The sequence below is a fragment of the Copadichromis virginalis genome, linkage group LG11 (assembly GCF_057382275.1).
Source record: "Copadichromis virginalis isolate Kocher_CV1m ecotype Utaka linkage group LG11, C_Virginalis_male_GT1.1, whole genome shotgun sequence".
In the NCBI taxonomy this organism is placed as follows: domain Eukaryota; kingdom Metazoa; phylum Chordata; class Actinopteri; order Cichliformes; family Cichlidae; genus Copadichromis; species Copadichromis virginalis.
This window is the reverse complement of record NC_140628.1, coordinates 23,237,077-23,251,729: the sequence shown is the minus strand read 5'-3', so window position 1 is coordinate 23,251,729 and position 14,653 is coordinate 23,237,077. Positions and strand designations below refer to the sequence as shown.

The 14,653-nt window shown below is 43.0% G+C and overlaps 2 protein-coding genes across 3 annotated transcripts in view; one reads left to right on the top strand and one right to left on the bottom strand.

The window, feature by feature from the left end:
• nbn (nibrin) overlaps positions 1 to 6,043 on the top strand; it is a 15,349-nt gene extending 9,306 nt beyond the window's left edge. The window contains exons 13-17 of the mRNA XM_085473833.1: positions 132 to 221; positions 885 to 1,025; positions 1,438 to 1,551; positions 1,625 to 1,674; positions 5,133 to 6,043. Coding sequence (XP_085329959.1) covers positions 132 to 221; positions 885 to 1,025; positions 1,438 to 1,551; positions 1,625 to 1,674; positions 5,133 to 5,166 — 429 coding nt within the window. The 3' untranslated portion in view covers positions 5,167 to 6,043. The remainder of the gene's footprint in view (positions 1 to 131; positions 222 to 884; positions 1,026 to 1,437; positions 1,552 to 1,624; positions 1,675 to 5,132) is intronic.
• Positions 5,909 to 14,653, bottom strand: osgin2 (oxidative stress induced growth inhibitor family member 2). 2 transcript variants are annotated; one of them, XM_085473836.1, is made up of 6 exons: positions 14,434 to 14,653; positions 11,904 to 11,996; positions 11,298 to 11,434; positions 10,998 to 11,189; positions 10,818 to 10,909; positions 5,909 to 10,722 (listed from the first exon to the last, which is right to left on the bottom strand). In XM_085473836.1, the coding sequence occupies exons 2-6, from the start codon at positions 11,968 to 11,970 to the stop codon at positions 9,540 to 9,542; spliced, it is 1,671 nt and encodes a 556-aa protein (XP_085329962.1). In that variant the 5' UTR covers positions 11,971 to 11,996; positions 14,434 to 14,653; the 3' UTR covers positions 5,909 to 9,539. The 2 variants fall into 2 exon arrangements, with proteins under 2 accessions (XP_085329962.1, XP_085329961.1); XM_085473835.1 differs by lacking the exon at positions 14,434 to 14,653 and adding an exon at positions 14,183 to 14,328.

Below are 14,653 nucleotides of genomic sequence, written 5' to 3'. Positions count from 1 at the left end.
AGATGATTTACTGTCTGTAATTCAGTCTGCAGACAACTGAAGCTGAAACTGAAACTACATCAGTATACCCAACTATAACCCAGCTATGTTTGAGAATGATTATTTCTCAGTTTCCACCTTCTTTTTTTTAGGATTTAGAACTACTCAATGCAGATATTCCTCAGCCTAAAGAAGAGATTAAAAGCCCTCTGAAACCAGTTGTGATCAAACAGGAAGTCCAAGTGAGTTGTTCTCTTTTCCTCCTGAAGACCAAGCTCAGTTTTCTTGCTCATTTCTAGTAGAAGAAATATTTTACGCTTTATATATGTGACTATATTAACAGTGTGTATTTAATGAATCTCAAAGACCTATCAGGTAGGGGTGGGGTAAAAAACAACCTGATACGATGTAGTATCGTGATATTGTATCGATGCAGGGCCAACAAATATCGAGGCTTGAAACTGAAAAATGCCCAACACTTAGCTGGACAATAATAATTCAGAGCTAACTAGTGGTCCAGTCACATGAGTAAAAATCAGACAGCAGATTGATATGGCTGGTTTTAGTGACAGTGATGCTGAAGTGAGATAACTTTATCTTATTGAATAAACCAGATATTGATAAAGTTGAACTTTTAGGAAATAATTTGCTGTTGAAAAGAGGTGATAAATCATAAAAATATCTTATTGCAATACTCGGTATATTACAGCATTTTAGAAATCGCATTGGAGCATGCATGGCCTTTATTTGAAGCTGTCTGTCATCCAGGCGTTGGTAGTTTAGCCTAAGCTTGTCAGGGTCCATACTGCATATAGCCTGAGCACTGTGTTTCTGTTTTAGCTGCTGTTTGATACCATATAAATGTCTTAGAAAGAAGCCTGCCTGACAGAAGTGCGTTGTTGCAGGAGTCAAAGATCGATGAAGACCTTCCTAAGAAGCTGCTGTTGGTGGAGTTTAAATCTCTCACCGTGGCAGCTCCTCCCAAAGCCAAGCAAAATCAGATGCAGGGCAATGGCCACATAAAGAACTTCAAATGTTTCCGCAAGGTCAGCCGGTGATGACCACACACACACACACACACACACACACACACACACACACACACACACACACACACACACACACACACACACACACAGCAGAGGCTCATTTCAAATGTAAAATAAGTCATTAAATAAATTATTCAGTTAATTCAGTTTTCCATCCAACAATACGTGTCACCCCCTGGGTAAGTTAAAAAAAGACAACTCACATTTCAAGATATGAAGTGAAAGTTTAAAAATAAAAGTTTTTTAATTGTTTTAAGTATTTTTGCATAATCAGTTAATCTTTTTTTTATAAAATTTCCTTTATTTTTAAAGATGTTTTTCTGAGTTTATCAGATGTTCTAATTTGACTTTAAGACCCGACAAAGACCACGTCTGTGGTTTTGTTTTTTTGTTTTTGTCTGTGACACAGAGTCGTGTGCCGGGCTCGGAGGGCTTTCATCACATTATTGGAGGATCTGATCTGCTGGTTCACAACCGGGGCAAGAACTCTGATCTGGATGAATGGTTGAAAGATGCAGCTGAGGTGCTGTCGCCCCTCTTATTTGTTTATTATTTGATTTATGACTTTGAATTGAATGAATTTTTGTCTGTCTCAGGAGGAGCAACAGAGCAGGAGGGACGAGACCATAGGAGATGATCTCTTTAGGTGAGAAATGGGATCTAATAATCTGTAACGAGACCACATGAAGTAGCCTTGTTATTCCTTTACAGTGTCCTTAAAACGCATCTATGCCTTCTGTGCCACGATTCAGCTTTGACAATTTTATTTTGGCCGCTTCTTCGGTTTGTCATACAGATTTAGTATATTGTTAGCTTTGCTTGTTTTTTGTGACCTGATGTCTGACAACAAAAGGGACAGGCCAGCTCACCAGGGTTCTCAAACTTTGGACCTGATCTAAGAGAAACCCGTGTAAAACTCGGAACAAGTCAAACACTAATGTGTTGACTTTTTTTTTTTGCCTGTCCTGTTTGGCTCTTTTGCCATCAGAATTGTTGTCTAAAGGCAAAGAAAGATGCCCAACGGATTTACTTTACCAAATGGACCATCCCAGCCTTGCTGTATTGGTCTATTTGATTCACCTTTGCTTTTATTGTTTATTTTATTTTCATTTGCTGAACACGGGACAGACTTGACTGGGGAAAAGAAAGGGGAGAAAGAGAGAGGGAAAGAAAAAGAGCAGGGAAGAGGGACGGTGATAAAGGGCAAAAAGCAAAAACCAACAAAACAAACAGACAAAAAATACATATATCAATCACCTGGACCACCTGTTGAGAAAGAAAAAAGAGAAAACAAGCAAAGAAAAAGAGAGCAATATAATAAACAACATCATCGCGATGATCTGTGTGAATATAACAGTAAATATTAAATATTATTGTGCAGCACGTAACATCGACAGCACACAGTGTGCTTTGAGGTAGGAGCCAAAAAGGGTGTAGTTTGTGTGTGTGAGCACCCGTGTGTACACCTGTGAGCATGGACGCGCTTGTATTTAAAAGGTTCCTTCATGTAATGATCTGCTAGAGGGTGTGGGGGGCCACAGCCCCGTCCTCCTGGGCATGAAGCAGGTATGGAGGAGATCAAGGCTCCAGACATCCAGAGGCCCTCAGAGCACAAGAGACCAAGGAAGACCAACGGAGGGGCAGCCGCGCCACTATCCCAGAAAGAGCTGAGGAGAGTCCCAGATGAGGGGTCACTCAGCAGCTGCGGAGCAGAAGCCAGGGGGGGTTGCAGTGACGTGCCCGTGAGCTCCGCCGGCAGCCAGCTGTGCCAGAGTGACCGAGCCCCAGGCCAAGAGGCCGAGGGCACCCCACCCCCGAAGGGGCCCGAGCGAGCCCCAGGCTCCAGGCCCCGACAAGCAGCCACCTAGGGATGGCTGGTACGATACCAGTACCAAACCAGTACTTTTGAAACGGTGCCGTTGCTTAAACGGTGCTCGAACCGGTGCTTAAAGAATGGAGAACACACACTTTGTCCAAAAACCTCTCATGTTTAGCTGTTTTTTTGTAAAAAGATAACAATGTTAGCCTTTTCTGCAGCTATGGGGCATATATGGTATCACTCTTGGCTGGAAGCAGTGCTTAAACAATGGAAAAAACACAAACTTTGTCCAAAAACCTCTCATGTTTAGCTGTTTCCCTCTTTTTCTTTGGTTATTTTAGCCTTTTTGGCCAGAGTGAAGGGAGCATCTGCCATCAAATAAGAGGACAGCCGCATGTAGCTGTGATGATGTTTGCTAGTTCACCTTACGTGCATTAATGTAATAACGTGGTTAGCCTACTCAACATAAATTACACACGAACAACATTAAGCTACTCACGCAGAGAAGAACGGCTGCTGCCATCATCATCATACGTCATCATTTCTGCTACACTGGCAGGGCTAGGGGCCAGGACTCTCCTCTTCGGGTTTTTGGGGGATGTTGCTAACTCCGGGTCCGATAACAGGCAACCCACCCGCAGTAGATGTGCTCGGTGTGAGGTCTCGCAGCAAGCTATCAAATACGGCGCATTTCTTGGCTTTAAAAAAAACCCCGCTATGCGTCGCCAGGTGTTTCATCAGATTCAAGGTGTTACCTCCTTTGACAGTATCAGCTTAAAGCACTTGTTGCAGGCTGCTGAGTTTGCATCTTTTGCTGTGAACTACAGCCAGACTTTTGACCGCTTTGCCTTGGGCATTTTTAATCTGTAGCTCTGCTCTAAAAGAACGTACGTACCTGGGCCCGCCTATTATCCTTGGAAAGGTAAAATGATTGGCTAGAATTCAAAGTGTATGACATCTCAGGGGGAAAAAGCACCGAAATGTGCACTGCTTTACGGTCTGGTTACTACCGTTTATGTCGGAACCGGTGCCATAATGGCACTGGATACCGGTACCCATCCCTACAGCCACCAGGAGTGAGCCGGTGTGTACCTGGACGCCCATCCCCAGGGCCGTGCAGATCGTAGTAGTTTAAAGGGGCGGGGGGGATGCCTCACATCCTTCACAATGTTATTTGCCTTACTCCATCCATGGTCCCTATAAATGCTTTCTAAGCTTGGTAATGCAATTCCCAACAGCTTACTACCTCGTGCTGCTGTCTTGCCTCAGAAGCATTTTCAAACCAACAAATGATACAGCAAGTAAACACAATTTCAGTAAAGGCACAAGAAAACATGTGATGCATTTTAAAATCTGCTTAGAAAGATAAAAGTTTCCTTGAAAACGATGTTCTTTGTTGTGTCTTACTATCCACGAAGAGTCCTGTTTCAGTCTATAGTCGAGCACAACTCAACTCCAGGGAGCTACTCATGTGCATGTTTGTGACCAAACTGGTGGTCCAAATGATGCCAGGAGGATGCCTGGATGTTGCTTTTTAGAGGTTTTCTTGTTGTTGCCTCTCCTGTGCACCTCTTGTTACTTTAATGTACTTTAATGGATTCACACTGGATAATACTTCCTACAAAAAGCTCCAAATCCTTTCCCAGTAATTGTTGACCCCGTTGTCATTCAAGTGAAACCTTCACATCTCTGTCTCTCATAGAAGAGCTGTTTGCTCTCATCCATGACAGCCTGGGAGGTAAAAATACTCCAAAGGTTCTACGAAGCCTCAGCTGCTACACTCAGGAGCACAGGACATAATTAGCCAAGAATTATGGATACGGGGCTTCAGCAGCTCCAGCTTAACCAGTCAGAACCTAGAGATTGTTTCGTCACCACCGTTGCCTGGGTAACGGGTGATGTAAGCCGGCGCTGGTTTTTTTCTTTCTTTGACTAAGCAGAAAAGAGACCGTCTGAGATTGATTTTGTGTGTGTGTGTGTGTCAAGGCTGAGTTGTTTGATCACTGAGTCATGCTCAGTCAGTCATGCGTAGTCAGGGAACAGACTCGGCTGCTAAGAAAACAGTCCAGTACCTTTTTTTTTTCAACGTCTAAACCAAGTTTCCAGACGTGGTTTATTGGGAGCTTGTTTGCTTTGAGCTGTTCAAACATTGTCCCCGTTTTACAGGGCTAATTTGGGCTGTTTTTTATTGTTTGTTCAAAATGCCTCTTAGGACATTGAGGAGTGATGCATGAGGAATGTTAAAAGCCCGTACTGAGATTGTGTTTTTGTGTGTGTGTCTTTAGGTACAACCCCACCAAACTAAGCAAGAGGAGATGAAATGCCTTCGTTTCAACATCCTCCAGAGGGGATTCATTTCAGAGGTACAGGAAGTATCAGCCCTGTGTGGAAGGACTCTAACTTCATGTATCTCTTTATGTTTGTATTTCATTTGTAAGTCATTGTTTTGGTTGCTGTTCCTGTTCTGTTTTTTGTTTTTTTTAGCTCGTCTAATTAAGCCACTGACAGAGGAAATGTAACCAAAAAAATAGTCGCATGTTCTGAGTTTTTTTTTTCCAGTTTTTATTTGTCAATAATAAAAAACATGGCATACAAAACATTAAAAATGCTTCAGTTGTACAAGAGTGCTTCAAAACTCTACATGCTGAAAGCAGCTTTTCCTTCACTTTGAAGTTTAAGACCCAATGTGTTCCCTGGTTTTAGCAGAACTACAGTAGAAACTCCAGAGAGATTCAAGTGTTACCGTTTCTTGAGCAATCTCTAGAGAGCCGACCTCGCAGGCACTTTACCAGATATGAGACTGTTCAGATAAAGAGTCCTCGTGCCAAGCATTTGTTGGCCTTTCTGTGCAGATAACTAAATCCTACCTGCCCCCACATAATCACAGATAGTGTGGCTTATAAGTTAAGGGTTAATTTGGCATTCAGCATGAATTGTGCAATAACAGAAGTTGTTTTTTTTTTTTGTAGTGGGCTACAGTGTGGCAAAAGTAGTCAGGAGACTGCCTTCAAACACAATTTGAAATAATAAGGTTACATAGCTTAAGTTTTTGATTCCTAAGTTACCTTTTGAAATCTGTACAAGTCTGAACAGAAAATATAAATAATCTTGTTGCTTTAGAAGCTATGATCAGGTGTGTCTTACCCTGATGTAACAGCCTCATATTTTTCTCTTTAAGTAAAGACAGTAATCTCCATTTTTGAGTCATTCAGCCCCCTGTGTCGTCCTTAAATTCACTCTTCTCGCATCTGTCCTCGTAGCTTTACTGTCTGTTAACTCAGCAGCTGCTGCTAGGCAAAAGGTCATGCCTGCATGCATATATTTAATATTTATATCAAAACAGTAGTCCAAGTACATGAAAATAGTTCAAGGGTATAACTCAGGTGGAACACAAGTATCAACATTTTCACTAGTTAACTGTTATATGAGTGTCAAAACAGTACTGCTTTAAGCTATTCTGTTAGTGGAAAAAGTAATATGACTACGTTACATCTTATTTAGTAATGCATTGCCCCCGACACTGACTTATTTTGTACTGAAGGGGGGCACATCACATCACAGTAAAGAAAGCATGAGCTGTGCGTGAGCGGCAAAAAAAAATATTCATGCACATTATTCAGACAGGGATTAAATTAAAAACAGGAATTAAAAATTGATTGCTATGGTCACTTTTTAATAACCTTTCTCTTATTTGGCACTTAACAAAACAGTCATGGCTGTCTACTGTGATAGTGTAATGGTAAATGGGCAGACATGAGGTGCAATCAAAAAGTTCTAGGACTGCGCTTGTAAAACTCAAAATGCTTGCTTGACTTAAATTTGGTCTATATCCCCCTTCAGGGTTAACTTCCTGTGCACCGCTGGGCTGCTGTCAGTTTGACGTTATTTTTAGGTCGCTTTGTAGCGGTGTCAATTTTGTTAATAAATAATTTTTAGTTTTTGTAAATAATCTTCTTCTTTCTGACAAAAACTTGGGGTTCGGGTTTGCATGGTTCGGGTCTCACTCCTCACCTGATGCTCTACTTCTGAGCTTGGAAACTATGGACTCTACAGTGACATCTGCAGGATTGTACTCAGACATGAGTGAAGTTGGTTTAAACAGAGATTTTGAAGCTTCGTGAAATCACAGACTTTGGACTCTCAAGAAAATATTTAAAAACAGCGCCCTGGAGATGTGCAAGAAGAGGATCTTGAAGGAGAGATCTTTATTTTGTTGTTGTTGTTGTTGCTTATGAGCCCACCCCAACTGGTCACGGCAGATGGCCGCCCCTCCCTGAGCCTGGTTCTGCTGGTTTCTTCCTGTTAAAAGGGAGTTTTTCCTTCCCACTGTCGCCAAAGTGCTTGCTCATAGGGGGTCATATGGTTCTTGGGTTTTTCTCTATTGTAGGGTCTACCTTACAATATAAAGCCTTGAGGTGACTTTTGTCGTAATTTGGCGCTGTATAAATTAAAATTAAAATTGAAATATGTGCAACTGTTTGATTGTACCATGTGGACATGTATAAAAGTAGAGCTTTTAGCAGTATAGCTCTACGTGTCAATACAATTTAGGAAAACGGCAGTGAATATTTGACCTGTTTGGTGGATCATGTTTCACACCATTAGTAAAAATCTATTAAATTAATATAATGATAGCTCAGTATTAAATCCTGATATGAGATTATGTAGTAGGCTTTTTAGCCCTTTAAAACACCATCATCAAATTACATAAATGCAAATGGATTAAATTTTTAAATAAGAAATACTGGATGGTATAACTGTAAAAGTGTGTATTCTGCTGTTTTAAAGCTCTTTAGCTCCATATGGCTTTAGATTAGGGTAAGCTAGTGTTTATTCTGCCCAGATTTATTTTTTAAAAGTGCAGTAAGTATTGTAATTCTGGTATTTGAATAAATACATTATCAAGGCGAGACTCATTACTCTTTTAGCGAGATTTGAATTAATAATATATAATTGCCATTTATTTTCAAGGGTAAAGTTAAAGACTCATACTGGTGTTTCTTTTTTTTTTTTTTCCTATTCAGTGAATGTTTTCTTAAATAATTCTCTGAGTAAAGATAGGAAGCGTGCATCTAAACAAAAATAATGTTAGTTTTTGGCTGAGGTGTTTCACACACTGACTTTGACAATACTTAAAAAGGAGAAAAATGTGAAACACCAGAATGAGCTTTTAATAAACCTAAGTTTTTCCATGATATTTGAGTCCAAACAGTAAAATTAGCAGTGGATGTGCAAGAATACATTCAGATCTACTTTAAATTATTTGCATAGAAAACCTTGGAGAAGCAGTATAACTGAAGCAACAGGTCAAATTTATCAGACTATAGCTCCAACTACCTGCAATAGCAGCTAAAAGCAGAAACTCCCGTAGCAGGCTCAACAATCAGGAACATTAGGACTTCTGAAGCCTCAGTCACACTAGAGTAAAAATATGATAGCAACCTCATTACAACAAGGAAAGATCTGTGGTCACTGGTGATTGGGTTTAATTATTTTTCTGTCAGCAACCAAGTGGAGACCCAGAGGCTGAGCGTTGAACATACTAAACTTCTAGCAAGGTGGCTGCGCAGGTTGCCATGTGGTGTTTTAAGTTCTGAATTCACTAAATTACATTGACAGGTATAATAAATAATAAATACTCTGACAGGGTTCAGAGTAAATAGGTGGTTCCTGGATTATTTTTCATTGAACAAACCCCCAAAACATTCCCCTCAGTTTTTTTCCCCATATTTCACACCCTGCATTGGATAATTTGGAGAGCCCTGATATGATGCCGACACCTCCAAAGCCCCAACAGATTCTCATTCTGGGTGGCACCACCATCCAGAATGAGAATAAATATTTTAGTGGCAACAGATTTGAGACTTTCACCGATTTTTCACAGTTTATCTCTGTATTATCACAAACAAATTGCGCATGATTTCCTTCTTGACCCAAACTGATCCCAGATTGGCTCGGTCACTCACAAAGTTGCTTTGAACACACCAGCTGATTGCGAGTAGTTGCAGACCTGGTCCCCATTTTCAAAGCAACCATCTCAAAGGCAACACAATTGCAAGTTCATTGCAGATAGTTGCAATACATTTCTATTTTCCCTAGTGTGACTGTAGCCATGAAACTGTTGGGTTACAGCATGTCATAGAACAAACACTACTTGTGGCTGAATTCCAGTTTGTAGGTTTTGTAAGTCGGACCACAAAACCATCACTTACATCAGTAAGTTGGATGGGAATTAACAAGTGTCCTTTATTTTTTAGTTTTCCCTACAAGCTAAGCTAAAAAAAGATTTAAAGCATGATACAACATCGAGTTAAGCATTGTTAGTAGATGAATTGAAGACACATGGTGAATGAATAAATAACCCTGATGAGTGTAAGGTCCTGTTCAGTTATGAGGTTACAGACTGACTAGAAAACGTTGGCACACAGTAGCTTGGACATATGGGGACTTCACATGAAGTCAGAAAAGACTCTTGAAAGTTGTCTTTTGTTTCGTTAGAAACAAATTAAAGTACAACCATTGTCTTTTTTTGGTCTTAAAAAGTTGTAAAAATGCTTTAGCTTTGATGAGAAAACACTGCATTAATGAAGAAAATATATTAAAAGTTTCTCCTCACCTTTTATATCATGGTAAAAGGGTTTGAAATGTGTGCCCTAAGATCAACGTGTCAAACTCTTTTCCTCATCGTGTTTTCACATTATGTTGTTTCCTCCGTTGCTGATGAGCTTCCCTTTCTTCTTGAGTCTCTTCAGCAGACAGGAGGCGATGCCTAACGCGCCACCCTTCAAAAAGCGAACAAAGTTGTCACCCACCAGTGGCCCCATGGCAAACAGACCTGGCTCCTTGGTGCACTCGAAAGTGTAGGGGTCGATATCTATTGGATTTTGCTTGCAGGAGATGGGTCTTGTTGGATCCTGACCCAGGTACTGGCCTTGCCCCTTCAAGAAAAATAAGTCTGGGTTGGTCCCAATCAGAACCAGGACCATGGAGATCTTGAATGCCTTGAGGGAGTTGTTTCCCTGCAGCAAACACTTCATGTCAGACTGGAAGGACACCACACAGTGTTCGGGGAAACTGGTGTAGTCAGGAAACAGGTTGATACTAGCGTTACCAGCCACATTACCCGCAGCAAGCTGAGGCTTTGGGCACATCTTGGCACATACTGAAGAGGCAATACTAACTGCCTGGGGTCTGTTAGAAACAGAAGAGGGAGCCACGTTTGTGTAAGCCTGAGAGCACATCATGTTGTAGACTTTGTGGTACTCTGGGTACAGTGTCTTGGGAAGCTGCTTAAAGATGAGGTCTGAGTCGTCGATTCTCTTGCGAAAAACATGCAACACTCGAATGTTGCTGTTGCAAGCACACAGAACTGCATCGGCAGCGCTTAAACCAGCACCCACGATTAGAACGGGATCGGAGTTCTTATCCAGTTTCCTCTGGCTAACTGCCAAGCCTAGGTCTGAGATACTGTGGGACACAAAAGGCAGATCCTCCCCCTCTACACCCAGTCGAACTGGTGAGTCGGAAGCACCGGTGGCCAGGACTACATTTTCAGCAAACAGGCAGAAAGGGACGTGAGTGTCGTTCTGCACCTGCTGGTATCCCCTTACTTCCCAGAGAGCCCCCCCTCCTCCACTCATTACGCACACTTTTCCATTTCCCTCAAAGCTCTCATTCACTCCATCTCCCACCCCTCCATCTCCTTGATGAGTGTGACCGTTTTCAAGACCTTTTCCCTCATGCCCCCGGTAGAGTTTCTGGATGGAGGTCACGTAGGTGTTGTCAGCAAAGTTCTTTTGAAGACCCTTTAGCTTTACATAGTTACAGTAATAGGATGAGATCTCCTCTGGTGTGGCTCTGTCACTGGTTACATCCCTAGAGCAACAACAGAGACAAAGAGGAGCAATAGTACAGAACCGAACTGAAGCTTGAGCCATATCGTTGCTGTAAACCTTCTCCTCTGTCATTACCTGCGTTTCCCGTTGGTCAAGTCTTTGTAGTTGACCCCGGGGAGCTCCATCCAGATGCCAAGACTAATAGTCAGCATGGAGCCTTCCATTGCCTGAAGCGATGAGAGAGGGAACGCCATAGATTATACAGGTGAAAACAAAATGGCTGACTTTAAATCAAGATCAAAGTTTGTTACTTACATGCCAAGCACCCCCAGGTGTTCCCCTGCCCAGAACCAGATGTGGGATGTGTTGCTGCTTGTCCCTCCTCCACTGAAGGACAGAAGGGAATTTGTAGCCAAAGTCAGCATTAGGATGCAGGAGTGTGTCGAAAAGCACAGCCACCGGATTACTTGACCTCCCCTCAAGACCTTCACTCAGATATTCCAGATCCTGTAAAAAAATAAATATATAAATGAGGAAAGTCATGCCTATGAGGTACCAGACTGACTTTGGCCATTTTTAAATAAGCAAGGATTGGTAGTTGCTTTGTTTTTTTACCTGTTCGGTAATGGGTAGATGCTTGGTGTCCTGTAGTTTCCTGTATAATATTGGGTTTGGGTGGACAGTTGCTGGGTCTAAGTACGGCTTGTATCCACTCAGCAGGTAGGACAAACAAATACCCGATGGCCCGTTGCCTAAACATAAATCCACATTTGGGAAATTACAGGATAGCATTGCAAAGAGGCACAAGGTGATGTATAATACATGTTAGGTTGAAATGTGTGCTTTTTAAGCAGTTTTCAAACCTGCAATGAACATCTTGATGTTTATGGAAGAAGGTGCACATGACACAGAAATAGATGAACTGGCCACAAAACCTTTCTTATTGTGCCTACTCAGTGGTTCAAAGTACATGTGAAGAGGTTAAAGCTCCAGCAATACTTATCATACAAAAAACAACTATATTGCTTGAGTTTTTCATCTTGCTGCGTTTACAAAAAAGGAATGATCCTCACACAGGACCTCCCTATTCTCTTTTTTGTCTTCTGTGAAGAGCATCTTGTCCTGATTTTCCCAACTATTGATTTGTGCCTTAAAATGTGTGCATGATTGAAGGATGTATTAGTTATGTTAAACCAGTGAAAGGTCAGGCAAAAAGTTTACCTATGATGACCACAGGGACGGTGGGTGGGTGCTCTTGTGGCAGAGTGGTCTCTTCCAGGAGAGGCATGGCTGCAGCCTGGGCCAGAGCCGGCACTGAGGAGGACAGGAATAACAGAAATGTGAAGAAAGTTCTAGAAATTTCTGTAGCTGCGTCCATTCAGTAGTGAACTAAAAGCAGAGCCTCATTTGTTCTTTGTCCCACTGTTTCCATGCTTCTGGGTCAAATTATTTGAACAGGTTCAAACCAGCATACTGTCTTTTTGTCTGTCAGAGTTGTTGTTGTCTTATGTTAGCTTAGATTCTGTCTCCGTCGACCACCATCAGCTGACTCAGAAACACACACTGGGGGGGGGGGGCTTTATTCATCCTGTTATTGTGCTTTCACGCACAGCTATGGCCCTCCCTGTCTGTCTGGGGCTTCACACACGTGGAAACACCCCGCCACAACACAGCATGCCCCCAGTTTTTCTCATTGCCGTCCCGCCGTGTCCACAAACCCCACGTCCTACCGCACATGGCCCGGGGCAGAGCTAGCCTCTGTTAACCCCGGCACTGCTTTCCAGACAAAAGGGACTTCTAATCAGATTTATGTAGGCCTGGGTCTGTTGTGAAATGTAGCCGTTGAGCATGTGTACTGTGTGTTTGTGTGTTACGCGACAGTGCCATTGTGTGCCCGCCGGGCAGCAAATCCCCCCTGATCACTCCTCCGAGTGGGCCCTAATCCCACTGGGCCTGTTTATGTCTTTACCGCCCCTTTCAATGGCAGCAGGATGAGAATGTGGTCCTGGCATGCTGACAGATCAAATCATCAGAACACCCGCTCCTCTCATAGCCCCCCCACCTCCACCCCAATATACACACTCACGCTCACTCCCGCCAAAACATTACCCAACGGCTACAGCAAACCAGTGCCCACTTGCCCCACTTTCATACCAACCAAAACAGCGCCCACACTGCCTTTGTACATCCCAAAAGTCTGGCACATGTCCCTTAAAACTCCCCGCCGCCCATACAATCTGACTCAAGTCCAGTCTCCCCCTCTCTCCCTCCCCCCTGTCTGACCTGTGTCTATAGACCAACCAGTTGTCTTTGGTTGTCGGCTTATTTACCCTCTTCAATAAAAGCAACGGGATTCCACACATTGCATACCGTATCCATGCCCCCAGTTGGCAGACTGATACTGTTCAGGCCTCTGGTTGATCTGACAAAACAAAAACACCCGTGTGTGCAGTTGTTTTCTTTTGTTTGAAATTTCACGCACAAACCAGTGCTTATGTTATCCCACAGTGGATTTATGTTTGATTTTATCAACAGATAACAAATAAAACTGGACAAAAAAAATGTAAAAAGCCACTTCCAAGGGCTCACAGAGCACCTGTGCTCTATAATTTCTACATGATGCCACAGCAGCACATGATGCATCATGAGCAAATCATGGAGCTAGATCTGTGGGCTGCATTTACTGTATCTTTGTGATCAGATATAATGGCATTCAGTGCGCAAAAACAAACAAACAAACAAACAAACAAAAAACCCCAGTTCGGATAATCCAAAAACGCCGTTTTAAGTTCAGTGAAACTTCGACAGCACAAGTCCTTAACACAGAACAGACCAACATCCATAGTTTAAACGTGACGATAATAATAATACGCCCCAGGTGTTAGTGCGCTTCATCCTTTTGGGGTTTGTTTTACTCTCTTCCAGCCCGTGTACGCGCCTACGTGTGCGCGTTTGCCAGCGTGTAGGACGCACCATACTTTTCTAGAACATGGTGCACGATGTACTGTTAGCTACCTACCACAAACAACTGAAACTTTGTGTTAAGCCTTTACAGCTTCACAGGAATGGAATGAAAAGCATGCTAAGAAATATTAGTGTGTATAAACCCTTATGTGTACACTACGTCTCACAGCAGGTTTAACTACACCCTCCTCTTTGCAACTTGAGATCATTTTGCACGGACCAGTCTGCATCTCACTTAAGAAAATTAGATTAAATTCAAAACAGGGCCGGGCTGGTTATACACGGTATCCGGGGATGATGCTGCAGCACGCGCTAAAGGATGGAAAGAATGATGCAGCAGTCTGGTACCCGATCGCAAACACCATCCTCATGGACCAGCAGCCTTATATCTTCCACTACACCGCTGACTCCGGGAAGCCTGCGTCCACTGAATCTCAACGAGCACATGCTACAGCCGCTATTACACCATTATTGCATAATTTAGGTCAAACATACACATGCGGCCACCCGCATCACTCAGTAACAGGATCTCTTACCGAGCTGTGATGTGTGTCAGTATCTCCCGGTCTCGTCCAGTTATCACGACCCACGGCAGCGTTTCAAATCGTATAAATAGCCAGACACCGGTGGGAGGACCTACCCAGCTGTCTGGGGTCTTGTGAGAGATAATAAGCCAACCTCTCTTTCGTCATCACACACACACACACACACACACACACACACACACACACACACACACACACACACACACACACACACGAACAGGCACGCACACACACAGCCTTACCTCCGCGAGGTTAAATCCGAGCAGACTTGGTGTATGCAGATCTGATCGATGTGCAAATGTCCACTGAGGGGGGAGATCTTCTGTGTGCCTTGGTGGCAGAGTGTGAAAGAGAGAAACTGCGTCTTCGTTTTCGTCGTCACATGCGCATCTCTGCACCGCCGCGCGCGAGCGCGCTCACGGGGGAGAGCTGGAAGATCAGAGCATCTCTCTCAGCATCCTC

Bases quoted from the DNA above. Each gene is read 5' to 3' on its own strand.
- osgin2 (XM_085473836.1), bottom strand. From the start codon at position 11,970: ATGCCTCTCCTGGAAGAGACCACTCTGCCACAAGAGCACCCACCCACC. The intron at 11,435-11,903 runs GTAAACTTTTTG...ATTTATGTTTAG, and splicing joins CGTCCCTGTGGTCATCATAG to GCAACGGGCCATCGGGTATT. The intron at 10,910-10,997 runs GTAAGTAACAAA...TCATCGCTTCAG, and splicing joins CACCTGGGGGTGCTTGGCAT to GCAATGGAAGGCTCCATGCT.